Consider the following 17901-nt stretch of genomic DNA (forward strand, 5'->3'; position numbering starts at 1 on the left):
AAGAATCTTTTCACAGTGCCAGAATTGATACAGGCAAGTCATAGGCAGGTTAAAATTTTTTCAGCTCTCTCACTTGATTGTTCACCTTCCAAAGCAACTCGTTTTTATCAAGTTCTTTTCAAATGAATCTAGATCCTTCACTGGCTTTCTTGAACACACAGCTGTTTCCTTCTCAATAAGGTTGATTGGTGCTGACTTCCTGAGAATAGGGAGATGCAAATAGCCAGGTGTTGTCATTACCATTGCACAAAGTAGAAGCCATTAGAACTAAGCTAAGATAAACCCCACTCATTAGAATCTACTGGGTAAGTTTCTAAAAGTGGGCTTGGATTTACTGTGTTCATTTCTCTGAAGCTTTTTAGAAATACCTGAGGAGGCCAAGTGCAGTGGCTCACACCTGTAATCCCAGTACTTTGGGAGGCCAAGGCGGGTGAATCACCTGAGGTCAGGAGTTCGAGACCAGCCTGACCAACATGGAGAAACCCCGTCTCTACTAAAAATATAAAATTAGCCAGGTGTGGTGGTGCATGCCTGTAATCCCAGCTACTGGAGAGGCTGAGACAGGAGAATCATTTGAACCTGGGAAGTGGAGGTTACGGTAAGCTGAGATCATGCCATTGCACTCCAGCCTGGGCAACAAGAGCAAAACTCCATGTAAAAAAAAAAAAAGAAAAAGAAAAAAAGAAATACCTGAGGAAAAGAAGATGGTCTCTTTAACTTCAGTTTCATGAGTACCTCTTCATCTAAATATTGTAGTGTGTAGTGAATGCTTTCTGTTTTTTGTGGGGGTTTTTTTGAAATAGAGTCTCGCTCTGTTGCCCAGGCTGGAGTGCAGTGGCGTGATCTTGGCTCACTGCAAGCTCTGCCTCCTGGGTTCACGCCATTCTCCTGCCTCAGCCTCCCAAGTAGCTGGGACTACAGGCACCCGCCACCACGCCCGGCTAATTTTTTTATTTTTAGTAGAGACTGGGTTTCACTGTATTAGCCAGGATGGTCTCGATCTCCTGACCTCGTGATCTGCCCACCTTGACCTCCCAAAGTGCTGGGATTACAGGCATGAGCCACCGTGCCCAGCCATGAATGCTTTCTGAAAATGGAGTAGGGGAACTTGGAAATCAGTACCGTTTTTTGTAAAAGCCATTTAATGCATATTTTTAAGGACACAGCAGCATAGTAATGAATGTTTGCCCTTGTCAGGGAACAAATGTGTGCCGTCCTTCATTAAAAGGTGAATTAGGATCTCGGAGCTTTTGGTTCAAATAAGTTTCAACTGAGTCAATAGGAACATCTCATCTGGATAAAGAAAAGTACAAACAAACATGAAACAACAACCGAAACCAAAGAACCCCTCCTGGATGGGATAATAGTGGTTTTGTTGCCTAATCAGAAACTAGAAATAGTAGTGGGTATCCCAGAACCCTAGATTTTAATTCATAATCAAATGGGTTAGCCAATAGTTGTGAAATACACTCGGCATGTAACCCCTTCTTGGAAGCTACTACTGTAAGTAGTTACACACCTTTTTTTTTTTTTTTTTTTTAATAGGTTGGCACATATAGTAAAGATGACTCAGCTCTTTGGGAAAGTTATATGTATTTATGCTGATATTATAGGAGTCATGCTGTATACCAGCTTGTTGTCTCAATAAAAATTGGAATTAGAAGAAAGAAAATTATTTGGTTTAATTTTTTCTTTTGTTATACTTGGTTATACAATTGACTTTTGAGTCATTTTAAAAACACGTACGCAGTGGCTCACACCTGTAACCCAGCACTTTGGGAGGCCGAAGCTGAGGTGGGAGGATCACTTGAGCTCAGGGGTTTGAGACAAGACTGGGCAACCTGGCAAAACCCCTTCTCTACAAAAATATACAAAAATCAGCTGGGCGTGGTGGCATGCGCCTATGGTCCCAGCTACTCGGGAGGCTAAGGTAAAAGAATCACTTGAACCTGGGAGGTCAAGTTTGCAATAAGCCATGATTACACTACTGCACTCCAACCTGGGTGACAGAGCAAGACCCTGTCTCCAAAAAAAAAGGCAGGACTGCCTTAAGTTCCTTTTTTCTTTTTTTTCTATTCCAAGACCAGGTCTCACCCTGTCGCCCAGGCCAGAGTGCAGTGGCACGATCTCAGCTCACTGCAACCTCCACCTCCTGGGCTCAAACAATTCTTGTGCCTCAGCCTCCCGAGTAGCTATGACTACAGGCATGTGCCACCATGCCTAACTAATTTTTTATATTTTTAGTAGAGACAGATTTTCACCATGTTGGCCAGGCTGGTCTTGAACTCCTGAGCTCAGGCAATCCGCCTGCCTTGGCCTCCCCAAGTGCTAGGATTACAGGCATGAGCCACTGCGTCTGGCCCCCAAGTTCCTTTGTTTTGACAAATGTAACTTTTTTGATGTTTCATATTGATAGACATAGGATTGACATTGAAGTGCTCTACAACTTTATAAATGAAGAGCATTCCAGTGTTCATATATCAGTTAGAATGTTTTTGGCTGCAAGTAACAGAAATTCGCAACTCAAGTAGCTTAACAAAGAATGAATTATCACACATAACAAAAATTCCAGGATTGGTAATTCTGTAGCTCAGTGACATCATTCAAGATCCATATTCTGGCTGGGCACGGTGGCTCAAGCCTGTAATCCCAGCACTTTGGGAAGCCGAGACAGGCAGATCATGAGGTCAGGAGATCGAGACCATCCTGCCTAACCCGGTGAAACCCCGTCTCTACTAAAAAATACAAAAAACTAGCCAGGCGAGGTGGCGGGCGCCTGTAGTCCCAGCTACTCGGGAGGCTGAGGCAGGAGAATGGCGTAAACTCAGGAGGTGGAGCTTGCAGTGAGCTGAGATCTGGCCACTGCACTCCAGCCTGGGCAACACAACGAGACTCTGTCTCAAAAAAAAAAAAAAAAGACCCATATTCTTTTTATCTTTCTCCTCTGTCAACCACAGCTTATGGGCCTTATCCTTTAGTTCCTCATGGTTTCAAGTTGGTTGCAGCAAACTCTAAGGCAACCCTAATTCATGTATCCTTATGATAGCCAAAGGCAAAAAAGTTTTCTCAGAGTCTTCTAGCAGACTTTCCTTCACAACTCATTGTCCAGAACTGGGTCACATGTCCATGCCTAAACCAATTAAAGCAAAGGAAGATGTCCACCATGATTCACTTAGACCAATGGAAACTGTAGCCTGAATCACATGGGGAGGGGTGGCGACAGGTGGATACTTGAGCAAAATTAGTGTACTGTTTATAAGGAAGAATGGGAAAATGCCAATGAGATGTATACAAAGTTTGACATATAGAAATCCCTAAAGCTCAAATTAACCCCTGGGCTGGGCACAGTGGCTCACACTTATAATCTCCGCAGTTTGGGAGGCTAAGCCAGGAGGATCACATGAGCCCAGGAATTTGAGACCAGCTTGGGCAACATAGCAAGGCCTAATCCCTATTAAAAAATTTTTTTAACCAGCTGGGCATGGTGGTGTGCACTTATAGTCCCACCCTACTCAGAAGGCTAAAGCAAGAGGATCTCTTGAGCCCAGGAGTTTGATTCTGCAGTAAGTTATGATTGCACCACTGCACTCTAGCCTGGGTGACAGAACAAGACCTTGTCTCAAAAAAAAAAAAAAACCACACAAAAAAGAAAAAGAACCTCTTATATAGGATCTTAAAATTCAATGCCTATGCCAAATTGCAGCCCTGGAAGATTCTTTTGACTATGTGCATTTATTTTGTTCTCCACAGAAACCTGTTCAAGCTGGTCAAACCTAGACTTCCACCTGGAGACTAGGGTGCAATACAGTCCTGAGACCCCTATCACAAGAAAAGAAGGGAGGGAAGATTAGTTAGAGGGTAGCAGAGCCCCAGGAAAAGGGGGCAAGGTCATAAATCCCCAGAGAAGACCAGGTTTGAGCAAGGGTGTGACAGATCTAGGCTATGTATGTGAGGCCTAGGGGAGGTCCAGTCTTAGAGAACGTGGAGGCAGGGCTCTTTGAGAAATGCAACGTGGATGAAGTGAGTGTTCCAGTTCTTCCAGTCCAACACCTGGAAAACAAGGTAGCAAGTGAGCCCACAGTCAGCAGACCAGGTACAATGCAGGGTCTGAGATGCCCACCCTCCCACTGGCTTCTTGGGTTCTCAGGTGCAGCTGGGATGGGTTGGTGGAGCATGTAGTTTAACAGATGCCCTTTTTTTTTTTTCTGAGATGGAGTCTCGCTCTGTCACCCAGGCTAGAGTGCAGTGGTGCGATCTCGGCTCACTGCAAGCTCTACTTCTTGGGTTCACGCCATTCTCTTGCCTCAGCCTCCCGAGTAGCTGGGACTACAGGCACCCGCCACCACGCCCAGCTAATTTTTTGTATTTTTAGTAGAGACAGGGCTTCACCGTGTTAGCCAGGATGGTTTCGATCTCCTGAGCTCATGATCCGCCCACCTAGGCCTCCGAAAGTGCTGGGATTACAGACATGAGCCACCGCACCCAGCCAATGGATGCTCGTTTTCAAAGGAGGGCTGGAGCTCAGTTAGGGCAGGAATTTACATAAATGGAATGTTAAGTTGCAGTTTGGTTAATATGGTGATATGCTCTTGACTTATATGGCCAGTCAGTATAAGAAACAGCTATATGATTTCTGCATTGAATATAAAGCTTCTATTGCCCACTGTCTTCTTCACTTTTCCAACAGGCCCTCACATGACTTGTTCCTTGAGGTTTTCTCCTCTAAGAGCTCTTCCCTGAGCCCTCACCCACATTGTCAACTTCCCTGCTCCTTATTTTTTTCATAGCCTTCATTGCTGCTGGAGATTTTATTATTTATTGTCTTTCTTCCCCACTAGAAGTAGGTTTCATGAAGATGGGAATTTTGCTTTCTTAAGTTCATGCTATATTGTCCTCAGTACTGAGAACACTAGCACATTGGAGTACTGTGGGCATTCAATTAAGATTTGCTGGACAAATTAGCCAGGCGTGGTGGCACATGCCTGTAATCCCAGCTACTTGGGAGGCTGAGGCAGGAGAATCACTTGAACCTGGGAGGCGGAGGTTGCAGTGAGCCGAGATCGCGCTGTTGCACTCCAGCCTGGGCAATAAGTGAAACTCCGTCTCAAAAAAATAAATAAATAAGAAGATTTGCCAGATGGATGAATGAGATACCTCTTAGCGTCCTTCCTGATGTTTGTCTCTCCTCATGATGTTCCTTCTTTTATTGGATAATGAAAGCTGTGTTTTCTAATTCCTTTTTTGCCTTAGCTACCAAGAATTATAAAACTAAATTACTAAACTCATGGTTTATTTGCAGTAGCCATTCTTAGCTTGGGATATCTGCACTCCTCTCACTGTAGAGCTTTTAAAATATTTATTTTATGTATTTTATTTTATTAATTATTATTTTGAGATGGAGTCTTTACCCAGGCTGAGGTGCAGTGGTACAATATCAGCTCACTGCAACCTCCGCCTCCCGGGTTAAAGCTCTTCTCCTGCCTCAGCCTCCTGAGTAGCTGGGACCACAGGCAGGTACCACCACACCCAGCTAATTTTTTTGTATTTTTAGTAAAGATGGATTTCACTATGTTGGCCAGGCTGGTCTCAAACTCCTGACCTCAGGTGTTTCACCCACCTCAGCCTCCCAAAGTGCTGGGATTACAGGCATAAGCCACCATGCCCAGCCTAAAATGTTTATTTTAATGACATATGGTTTCAACGTTATTTATTGTAAGTTGCTTCACATCCTATGTGGAAGTAAATGAAGACTGAATAATAATAAGTGAACTAATTGAGGGTAACAGGGAGAAGTTAAAAACAACAACAACAAAAAAAAAAAAAAAAAAAAAAAAGAACGCACTTTAGAGTCTGAGCAAATAAGATAATCCTGGAGCTGTTGTTAATAGAATAGGAACCAGATCAAACATTACTCATAAAAGTCCCTCTCTGTCACCTTTTTGGCACATCTCACTCCATTGTTATTGCTTGGTCAGTATTTTTCCTCTTCCCCATTAGGTTTTGCTATGAGGGCAAGGACTGTATCTTTCTTGCTTATGATTAGCCCCGCCAGGGCCTAGCACAGTGCCAGACACATAGTACACACTTAATCATTATTTTATAAGTTAATTTAATGTGCCTTTTCTTTCGTTATCATTTATTTTTAACTATAAGCCCCTACATTTGTAAACATTAGCATATTTCTCCTGTGTTCTTACCCTTTTCAACCTGCAGTTTCCCCTGTTTGTGGATTTCCAAACTTCCTTCATTTTTTTATGTGCCTTCCTTCCTGACAAGGAACCTTCTTCCTTTAACCAGAACAGCCTTCCACTCCAGGGCTTATGAATGTGTGCCTTTTCTTCCTTCCCCAGTCTCCTAAATCTCATTTTCCTGATGACTAAACCGAAAGTGACTCACCAACTCACACACTTAGAACTGGAAGGAGCCTGAGAGATCATCTTGTCTCACTGGCTCATCTCCACTTGGTCCAGGGAAGTGAAGGGAATTGCCCAAGGGTCACTCTGCTGGTTGGCAGCAGGGACAACCCTAGAACACAGATCTCTTACTCTGGATCCTCATTTCCAGCTGCAGAGTGGCAAACCCCTTTCCTAACTCCAGAAAGAGAAAGCACTGCAACAAAAGTAGAAAAGTATATTGTAGTCTTAGTTGGAAATCTTTTTTTTTTTTTTTTTTTTTTGAGACAGAGTCTCGCCCTTGTTGCCCAAGCTGGAGTGCAATGGCATGATCTCCGCTCACTGCAACCTCCGCATCCCAGGTTCAAGCGATTCCCCTGCCTCAGCCTCCCAAGTAGCTAGGATTATAGGAACCCATCACCACACCTGGCTAATTGTATTTTTGGTAGAGATGGGGTTTCACCATGGTGAGCCACCGTGCCTGGCCATTGGAAATCTCTCTTTTTTTTTTTTTTTTTGAGACAGTCTCGCTGTGTCGCCCAGGCTGGAGTGCAGTGGCACCATCTCGGCTCACTGCAAGCTCTGCCTCCTGGGTTCACACCATTCTCCTGCCTCAGCCTCCCAAGTAGCTGGGACTACAGGCGCCTGCCACCATGCCCGGCTAATTTCTTTTTGTATTTTTAGTAGATTTCACCGTGTTAGCCAGGATAGTCTCGATCTCCTGACCTCGTGATCTGCCCACCTCGGCCTCCCAAAGTGCTGGGATTACAGGTGTGAGCCATCGCGCCCAGCTGGAAATCTCTTAGATGCAATATATCGTAGGAGTTACTCATAGGTAACTCACAGGAGTTAAGTATCAGACCATTTAAGTTTGATCCCAGCTCTATTTACTCTTCAAACAAGTTAACTCCTGTGTCTTAGTCCTTTCTCTTTTTTCCTATGCATTTGAATATTTAATGTACATATGTAAATCTGTATGTTTGATTTGTTTATAGTAGGAAAAGTTGTATGTGTGCATATTTACATACATAAATGGTAATACTGGTTCTGTTTCTTTCACTTTAACAATGTCTTGAGGAAAGCTTTTCATGTCAGTATATATAATTCTGTCATGTTCCTTTTAATGACTGCATAGTATTCCGTAATATGGGTATACCATGGTTATTTAACCTTTCCTATATGAATTTTTTAGTTTATTTTTTCTCATTTTTCATGATTACAATTCACTAAATTCTTTATGTGGATGTCCTTGTGCAGATATGTAACTACCTCTCTAGGATAGATAATTAGAAATGCGAAGACTGGGTCAAAGAGTCTGAGATGACAGTTCAAATCTCCTCTTTTCTATTGTGAAAATAGGCTATCAATCATTATTGATTTAGTTTTGGCAGCATACTTTGATGTTGACAGGACAGAGGTAAGTCTTATAACTGCATGTAGTATATTAGGAATTGGCAGCATTTTGGAGAAATTACTCCTTTATCTTTTTCTTATACTGTATGGAAGGTACGTTGTATTTTGGACCTTGAGGGGAAAACAAAAACCAAAACGAGAAAAAAAACCAAAAAACTTCCTTGTCCTCTTCCTTCCAAGGGACTGAGACTAGCAAAATAATGCTTTCGAGCAACCTCTGCTTGGCTCTATGATAGCATTTGCCACACAGTTCTATAATTGTCAGTACTTCCCTGTTTATATGTACTCCTTAAACTTTGGGCATCTTCTTTTCTCCTTATTTTATTTTATTTTAATTTAGTTTAGTTTAGTTTTGTAGAGACAAAGTATCCCTATGTTGCCCAGGCTGGTCTCGAACTCCGGGCTCAAGCAGTCCTCCTGCCTCAGCCTCCCAAAGTGCTGGGATTATAGGCATGAGCCACCGTGCCCGGCCTACTTTGGGCTTCTTCAGGGGTAAAAAGAACTTTTCATCAATTATTGTATTCCTAGAATATTAGCATGATACCTAGTACATAATTATGTCTTGTTAAATAAATTAATGAATTCAATTCAATATTACCATTTCCTGTACCTAGTACAGTCATGCATTGCTTAACAATGGGAATATGTTCTGAGAAATGTGTAGTTAGGTGATTTTGTCATTGTACAAACATCATAGAATGTACCTACACAAACCTAGATGATATTTTATTTACATATATTTTGTAATACAGAAAATCAAATGTCCCAGCACCATTGCTGAATGCTAATTATTTCCCCAACTTGATCTGCAATGCCAATATCACATCAGGTTTCTAAATGTATGCTGCCCTATAATCTGATGGGACCACTGTTGTATATTCAGGCCATCTTTGACCAAAGCATTGTTACGCAGCTCATGACTGTATGTGCAAAGACTGCTAAGACCTGATGGGATCAGAGATGAAGGAGTCAAAGTTCTACCCTCAAGGAATTTATAGTCTTATGGGAGAAATAGATACAGGCTTAAAACGTTTAGGAACCAAGGCATGAGTGACAAATGTGATTTAAGTCAAAGCGACTTAAGCACAAAGTATTGTGAGACTTTCAAGGAGGACTAAGTGAAGCTGACTGAGGGGAAGAGGCAGGTTCCACAAAGAAAGTGGCATTTAAGCTGGGCCTGGTAGGACAGGCCAGTGATTTATCAATATAGGTCATCATTTTGGTGATTAAAAATAGGTGACTTTATGCTTATAATCCTAGCACTTGGGAGGCCAAGGCAGGAGGATCGCTTGAAACCAGGAGTTCAAGACCAGCCTGGGCAACAAAGTGAGACTCTCTGCCTCTGCAAAAAAATAAAATCAAGGCCGGGCGCTGTGGCTCACGCCTGTAATCCCAGCACTCTGGGAGGCCGAGGCTGGCGAATCACAAGGTCAGGAGATCGAGACCATCCTGGCGAACATGGTGAAATCCCGTCTCTACTAAAAATACAAAAAAATTAGCCAGGCGTGGTGGCAGGCGCCTGTAGTCCCAGCTTCTAGGGAGGCTGAGGCAGGAGAATGGCGTGAACCCGGGAGGCGGCAGAGCTTGCAGTGAGCGGAGATCACGCCACTGCACTCCAGCCTGGGCGACAGAGCGAGACTCTGTCTCAAAAAAAAATAAAAATAAAAGTAAAATAAAATAAAATAGCCAAGAGTAATGGCATGTGCCTATATTCTCAGCTACTTGGGAGGCTGAGGCATTAGGATCATTTGACCCAGGAGTTTGAGGCTGCAAACGACTTATGACAGCACCACTACACTTCAGCCTGGGTGACAGAGCAAGACCTCATCTCAAAAAAAAAAAAAAAAAAAAAAGGTGAATTTAAACAAATGCTTCAGAAAACATTTTGTCACCTTATAGATATTATATATCTTTACGGCCAAAGGCGAATGTTTTATACCTGGGCTCTGGAATTAGGACCTCAGAACCAAGATCAAGCCAAAATAGACTTGGTTCTTGGTACACCAATGGGGGAAGACATTGCTTCCATATATAGAAATACATACATTAAAGACATTCAATTCAGAATGTCCTAGCATGCTGCTATTTCTACGCTCTTTAAAAACAAAATAAAGACTGGTCACGGTGGCTCACGTCTGTAATCCCAGCACTTTGGGAGGCCAAGGTGGGTGGATCATCTGAGGTCAGGAGTTCGAGACCAGCCTGGCCAACATGGAGAAACCCCGTCTGTACTTAAAATACAAAAGTTAGCCAGATATGGTGGCATGCGCCTATAATCCCAGCTACTTGGAGGCTGAGGCAGGAGAATCACTTGAACCTGGGAGGCAGAGTTTGCAGTGAGCCAAGATCATACCACTGCACTCCAACCTGGGTGACAGAGCGAGACTCTGTCTCAAAAATAAAATAAAATTAAATTAAATTAAAAATAAAATAAAAATCTTCTCTTGACCCCACTTCCTTGACTATCACCCCGTTTCTTTGATCTGCTTTGCAAAAACCTCCTGAAGTGATCTCTCTGTTTTCTGTTCTTCTTCTCCCATTCTGACTTAAATCTACTCTTGTCATGCTTTCACCCCCATCAGTCTGTCAGGACCATTCTTGTCAAGGTCAACATTGACTTCATTTTTACTCAATCTAATTGTCAACTTCTAGTCTTCTTTCTACCTGATGTATGACCAGCTTTTGATGCAGTTGACCATTGCCTCCTCTCTGTTATACTTTTCTCCCTTAATTTCTAGGATATTACTCCAATTTTCCTCCTACCTGACTGGTTATTCCTTTTCAGTCTCCTTTGCTGGTTCCTCCCTTCTTAGATCTCTTAATGTTGAAGGGCCCTTGGTCTTCTTCCCTGCCTACACTCCCTCTCTTGGTAATCATGTCTCATAGTCTCAAGGCTTTAAATGTAATCTATATTCCACTGATTCCAAAGTATTTATCTCTAGCCCAGACTGCTCCTGAACTCTATACATATAAATCTTCAACTACCTACTTAACATGTCTAAAACTGAACCCTGATCCTTCCTCCTGCCTCAATTAGAGACTTTACCATCTCAGTTGATAGTAACGTCATCCTTCTAGTCTCAAAAGCAAAAATCCTAGAAGTCATTCTTGGAGTCATCAGGAAGTCATGTTGGCTCTATCTTCAAAATATATGCAGGGTCTGGCTAGACATAGTGGCTCGCACCAGTAATCCCAGTAATTTGGGAGGTAGAGGCAGGAGGATCACTTGAGTTTAGGAGTTCAAGACCAGCCTGGGCAACATAGTGAGACCCTGTTTCTACAAAAAAGTCAAAAAATTAGCCGGGTGCGATGGTATACACCTGTGGTCCCAGCTACTCTGGAGGCTGAGGTGAGAGGATCACTTGAGCCCAGAAGATTGAGGCTGCAGTGAGCTGTGATCACTCCAGCTGGGTGACAGAACAAGACCCACCCCCCTCTCTCTATATGTATTTATGTATGTGTGTGTGTGTGTGTGTGTGTGTGTGTGTGTGTATATATATGCAGAATCTTCTTATCACCACCTCTACTGTTCAAGTCACCATTGTCTCTCCAGCCACTTACTGTAGTAGGTTTCTACCTTGGACCTTCTTCCACCCTGGACATACACAGTGCCCACCAGTGTGTTCTCAGCACTGCAACCAGTGTGATCTTTTTGCACTCCTTTGCTCAAAATCCTCCAAAGGCCTCTTATTTTACTCTGAGAAAAAGTTCAAGTCCTTGCAGTGTCCAGCAAGGCCCTTCATGATCTACCCCATCTCCCCATCCCTGCCCTTACTTCTCTAGCCTTATCTAGAGCTTCCTTGGTGTTCTCAGACATGCCAGGTGTGCTCCTCTACAGGGTTTTCACACTGGCCGTTCCCTCTTCCTGGTATGCTCTTCTCCCAGAAATGCACATGACTGATACATTCACCTTCGTCTTTGTTTAAATGTCTTTATTAAACCTTCTCAATGAAGCCTACCTTTACCACCTTTTTAAAACCTGAAGTCGGCCACCATTCCCATTATTCTTTATTTCCCTTACCTGTTTTACTTTTTTTGCCCCTGTAGTATGTATTACCTTCTAACATTCTATATAATTTACACTAGAATATAAGCTACAGAAGGGCAGGAATCATGGTCTCTTGTTTTGCAGCATATACCAAGCATCTGGAACAATGCTTAGCACATACTAGGCCTCTCGATAAATATTTATCAAATAATTATAGTTCTCTTTCTCCAGGACCCAAGTGCCTTGATTGTTTTTCACTCAGTTTGCTTATCCGAGCAGACAGCAGGGTAAGACAGGGAAAAGTAGGCTGATGATCGGGGTCTAGGGTCTAGCCTGGGGGCACACTTGTTATTTGTATGACCATGGGCTAATTATAGTTGGGCTGGGTTTGTGAAAGTTTATTAAGCTATACTTATATACATTTTTTGTATGTATATGTAAATTTTTAAAGTTTTCTATAATAAGACTCTCTGAAAATAACTGCTAGTAACACTATGGGGAATATCTTCACATATTTTATCTCTATATGTAGACTTTTGAGAATAAAATTGAGATTCTACATGCTTTTTCACAAAACCATGCATCATGAATATTTTTCGTAACATGAATATTCTTCCGGAGCACGATTTTTAATGGTTATGCAAGTATTTAAAAAGAATAAGACACTGGCCACATGCATTGACTCACTCCTGTAATCCCAGCACTTTGGGAGGCCAAGGCAGATGGATTGCTTGAGCCCAGGAGTTCAAGACCAGCCTGGGCAACATGGGGAAACCCCATTTCTACAAAAAATACAAAAATTAGCTGGGCATGGTGGCATGCACCTGTAGTCCCAGCTACTTGGGAGACTGAGATGGGAGAATCACCAGAGCCTGGGAGGTCAAGGCTGCAGTGAGCTGTGATCGTGCCACTGCACTCCAGTCTGGGTGACACAGCAAGACCCTGTCTCAAAAAAAATAAAAACAAAAATAAAAAAAATAAGACATCATGCAGTGAACCACGGAAATATCATTCTTCCTTTTTTGAGAAGTTGAAATTTTATTTTAAGGGGTTTTGATTTCTTCCTTTTTCCTATAGGAGACATGGTCTCAAAGTACCGAGAACCTTTGATCCACACCTTCCTGAGGGGAGTGAGAGATCCCGACGGTGCTCACAGGGCCAGCAGCTTGGCCAACCTTGGGGAGCTGTGCCAAAGGCTGGACTTTCTGCTGGGCTCCGTGGTCCATGAGGTACTGTATTTTGATTCCTTTTTCTAAAACTTGTTTTCACTTGGACCTATGATGCATCTAGAGATTGGGAGTCAGGAGACCTGGGCTCTTTTTGCAGATCTGCCACTGCCTCCCTGTGAGACAGGGCAAGTGAGTCTTTGAACTTCCCAAAGCTTCATCTGTCTCACATGTATATTGAAAGTTATGTTAGTAAGGGCATGGTGGCTTGCACCTGTAATCCCAGCACTTTGGGAGGCCGAGGCGGGTGGATTGCTTGAGGCCAGGAGTCTGAAACCAGCCTGGTCAACATGGCGTAACCCTATCTCTACTAAAAATACAAAAATCAGCCAGGCATGGTGGTACATGCCTATAATCCCGGCTACTCAGGAGGCTGAGGCAGGAGAATCCCTTGAACCCGGGAGGCATAGGTTGCAGTAAGCCAGGATCACACCACTGCACTCCAGCCTGGGCAACAGAGCGAGATTCTGTCTCAAAAAAACAAAAACAAAAAATTATGTTAGTAAGAATTTCATAGTTATAGCTGAGAGGAAGTCATCTTAACCTGCCTTAAGCAATAAAAGATGATTTATCATAGAGAGTCTGATGTAACTAACAGAATTGGAGAAACCTTTAGGAAAAGTAGATAGAGCTTTACCCTGAGTCTCTGGGACATCTGTGAGTGTTATCTCCACTCACAGAAAAATCTCGGGCAAATACTCTAATTGACCCTCTTTGGCCAAGGCACCGTGTATTCAGGGGGATGGTGTTGTTTACCAAAAAAACCATTTAAGTTCCATATTTTGCTCAGCATTTCACACCCAGTGCCTGCCTGGTATGTAGTAGGCAGTCAGTAAATTATTGAAAAGATGAATGGTGAACCATCAAAATGATAACCATGCAAGGTATTGGGACCAGAAGCTCTTCTGGTTTTAGAGTTTATTATTATTATTATTATTATTATTATTATTATTATTATTATTTTGAAACTGAGTTTCACTCTGTCACCCAGGCTGGAGTGCAGTGGCACAATCTTGGCTCACTGCAACCTCTGCCTCCTGGATTCAAATGATTCTCCTGCCTTACTCTCCCATGTAGCTGGGACCATGTGCCACCACACCTGGCAAATTTTTGTATTTTTAGTATAGACAGGGTTTCACCATGTTGGCCAGGCTGGTCTTGAACTCATGACCTCAGGCGATCCACCTGCCTCGGCCTCCCAAAGTGTTAGGATTACAGGCATGAGCCACCACACCTGAACTCAGGGTTTATTAATTAATGAAATGTGCATCTTGCCCCTGGCCTCTTTGAGTGTCTTTCTCTAGCCTCTTTTTTTGTTTGTTGGTTTTTTGTTTGTTTGTTTGTTTGTTTGTTTGTTTTGAGACGGAGTCTTGCTCTGTAGCCCAGGCTGGAGTGCAGTGGCACGATCTCGGCTCCCAGTTCAAGCAATTCTCCTGCCTCAGCCTCCGGAGTAGCTGGGATTACAGGTGCACGCCACCATGCCCAGCTAATTTTTGTATTTTTAGAAGAGACTTTGTGATCTGCTCGCCTCAGCCTCCCAAAGTGCTGAGATTGCAGGCGTGAGCCACCACTCCTGGTCCCTCTAGCCTGGTTTTTTTTTTGGTTTTTTTTGTTTTTTTTTGAGACAGAGTCTGGCTCTGTCGCCCAGGCTGGAGTGCAGTGGCCAGATCTCCGCTCACTGCAAGCTCCGCCTCCCGGGTTTGCGCAATTCTCCTGCCTCAGCCTCCCGAGCAGCTGGGACTACAGGCGCCTGCCACCTCTCCCGGCTTATTTTTTTTTTGTATTTTTAGTAGAGACGGGGTTTCACCATGTTAGCCAGGATGGTCTCGATCTCCTGACCTCGTGAACCGCCCGTCTCGGCCTCCCAAAGTGCTGGGATTACAGGCTTGAGCCACCGCGCCCGGCCCCTCTAGCCTGTTAAATTGTACCTTTACCCTGTATTTATGTACTTATCATTGTATCAGTGTATATCTTGAGTATCTGCTGTGTGTACCTACTCTGCTGTTTAGAGATGATGATAGACAGAAAAAGACTAGTTAACATATGGCCAGGAGTCTTTACTACCAATGTACATGACCATCTTAAGTTTTTAAAAGAAGAAGATGCCTTATAAATTATAAATAAGTAAGTGAAATACAATTTAAATTATCTTTTTCTTTTTTTTTTCAAATGCAGTCTTTAATTCTGTCGCCTAGGCTGGAGTGCAGTGGTGGAATCTTGGCACACTACAACCTCCACCTTCCAGCAACCTCCACCTTCCAGGTTCAAGCGATTCTCCCACATTAGCCTCTTAAGTAGCTAGGATTACAGGCATGCGCCACCACGCCTGGTTAATTTTTGTATGTTTAGTAGAGACAGTGTTTCACCATGTTGGCCAGGCTGGTCTTGAATTCCTAGACTCAAGTGATCCTCCTGCCTCAGCCTCCCAAAGTGCTGCGTGGTGTCGGATTTTTCTTCTTAGTCACTTTGCAAGCCAGGGACCTCTGGCTGGGAATGCCCCATCCTGGCCTCACTTGGCTATGCTGGCGTGCCCCAGCTCACCTGTGTTATAGCTTGTACCACATTCAGGGTTCCCAAGCTCTTGTACCGCACCCAAGAAAAATGAGGATACACTGAACATTGAAGGGTGAAGAGGGTGGAGAAGAATTTTATTGAGTGATGAAACGACTCTCAGCAGAGAAGGGAGCTGGAGAGAGGATGTGAAGGGGCAGGTTGTCTTCCCCAAAATCAAGTTGTCTCTTCCCTGAAGTCAACCCATTTCCTCCTCTATTGACTGAGTCTGGGGTCTTCATAGGCACATGACGCATGCTGATTGGTTTGTGAGTATGCAAAAAAGGTTAAAACAAGGCACCACTCAAAGGTGGGCCTGACAGTATAGAAAACCAGTTAGGAAATGGTAGGTGTATGTAAAATAGGTGAAGGGTGGGCACTAATCAGAGGAAAATGTGCCAAACAGGAAGACAAGTTTTCTTTTTTTTTTTTTTTTTTTTTTTGAGACGGAGTCTCGCTCTGCCGCCCAGGCTGGAGTGCAGTGGCCGGATCTCAGCTCACTGCAAGCTCCGCCTCCCGGGTTTACGCCATTCTCCTGCCTCAGCCTCCCGAGTAGCTGGGACTACAGGCGCCCGCCACCTCGCCCGGCTAGTTTTTTGTATTTTTTAGTAGAGACGGGGTTTCACCATGTTAGCCAGGATGGTCTCGATCTCCCGACCTCGTGATCCGCCCGTCTCGGCCTCCCAAAGTGCTGGGATTACAGGCTTGAGCCACCGCGCCCGGCCAGGAAGACAAGTTTTCAATTCAGTCTGAGAATTTAACTTGTAGCTTAGCTTTTGGGCTTTAAACTGTCTTCAGCTTGGAGGTGGGGTTGCACTGGGCACCTGCCCCTATCCGCCTAGGTGTTTGGCTGCCGCCTGTAGATATCACTGGGATTACAGGCATGAGCCATTGCACCTGGCCTTTTTTTTTTTTTTTAATCTTTAAGCAAAAACTCTTTAAGACCAGGTATGATTTCTCATTTTCTATTCTTGGCATAAATTTTAATTCTTTCTAGTGGAACCAAAACCTCCTGAACCCCTTTCAGTGTCATCCAAATCTTAAACTTCTTCTATTTCTGGTTAAAAAAATTTAGTTCACAAATGAGCTATGCAATTTGATGACCTTTTTTGACTTCAAACTTTTCTTTTTTTTTTTTTTTGACACATTGTTTCACTCTGTTGCCCAGGCTGAAGTACAGTGGCACGATCTCAGCTCACTGCAACCTCTGCCTCCCGGGTTCAAGTAATCCTCTTGCCTCAGCCTCCCAAGTAGCTGGGATTACAGGCACCCGTAACCACACTCGGCCAATTTTTGTATTTTTAATAGAGACAGGGTTTCACCATGTTGGCCAGGCTGGTCTCAAACTCCTGACCTCAAGTGATCTACCCACCTCAGCCTCCCAAAGTGCTGGGATTACAGGCTTGAGCCACCACACCCCACCAACTTCAAACTTTTTTTTGCCAAAATTAAATAGTACACAATCAACATGTACACTATAATCTTTCTCTCTGACACCAGTTCCTACATCTAGAAAGTGTTTTGCAGCCAAACCAGACCATGGAGCCACTCTTCCATAACACCCAGAAGGAAGGGCTGTCTGAGTGTCCATTTTCACAAGAGCTTTCTCGTAGGTGGTATTGTATCATCATAGGTACTGTACAGGTCATAGCTCGCAACCTGCATGGACCCCCGGGTTGAGGCCATGGGGTGTTCAGAGAGCCAGACAAAGCAAGCTGCGTGCTGCCTTCCTCTGTAGGCCAGGCCTGCTAGCTGGGGAAAATGGCAAGTGTCTTATCAAAGCAGGGCATGGCAGAGCGAGAAGGTGAGTAGAAGAGAGGATCAAATCTGTTTGTTTGTTTGTTTACAGTGGTGGAATCTTGGCACACTGCAACCTCCACCTTCCAGCAACCTCCACCTTCCAGGTTCAAGCGATTCTCCCACATTAGCCTCTTAAGTAGCTAGGATTACAGGCATGCGCCACCACGCCTGGTTAATTTTTGTATGTTTAGTAGAGACAGTGTTTCACCATGTTGGCCAGGCTGGTCTTGAATTCCTAGACTCAAGACTCAAGTGATCCTCCTGCCTCAGCCTCCCAAAGTGCTGGTGGTGTCGGATTTTTCTTCTTAGTCACTTTGCAAGCCAGGGACCTCTGGCTGGGAATGCCCCATCCTGGCCTCACTTGGCTATGCTGGCGTGCCCCAGCTCACCTGTGTTAGCTTGTACCACATTCAGCGGTTCCCAAGCTCTTGTACCGCACCCAAGGAAAATGAGGATACACTGGATATTGAAGGGTGAGGAGTCTTCAACGTGATGGAGTCTTGCTCCGTCACCTGGGCTGGAGTGCAGTTGT

At 43.9% G+C, this 17901-nt stretch overlaps 1 protein-coding gene and 1 pseudogene across 6 annotated transcripts in view; one reads left to right on the plus strand and one right to left on the minus strand.

Moving 5' to 3' along the window:
• Nucleotides 1-17901, plus strand: part of LOC105491366 (transport and golgi organization 6 homolog) — a 252083-nt gene that overhangs the window by 180243 nt on the left and 53939 nt on the right. For 4 of the 6 annotated variants that reach the window (XM_011757706.2, XM_011757707.2, XM_011757709.2 and 1 more), the window contains one exon: nt 12871-13022. The exons of the other annotated variants lie outside the window; for them this stretch is intronic. In XM_011757706.2, the coding sequence (XP_011756008.2) occupies nt 12871-13022 (152 nt within the window). The remainder of the gene's footprint in view (nt 1-12870; nt 13023-17901) is intronic. 6 annotated transcript variants of the gene reach the window in all.
• Nucleotides 16553-17359, minus strand: LOC139359903 (deoxyuridine 5'-triphosphate nucleotidohydrolase, mitochondrial-like; annotated as a pseudogene).

This window comes from Macaca nemestrina, chromosome 18 (assembly GCF_043159975.1).
Source record: "Macaca nemestrina isolate mMacNem1 chromosome 18, mMacNem.hap1, whole genome shotgun sequence".
Lineage (NCBI taxonomy): Eukaryota > Metazoa > Chordata > Mammalia > Primates > Cercopithecidae > Macaca > Macaca nemestrina.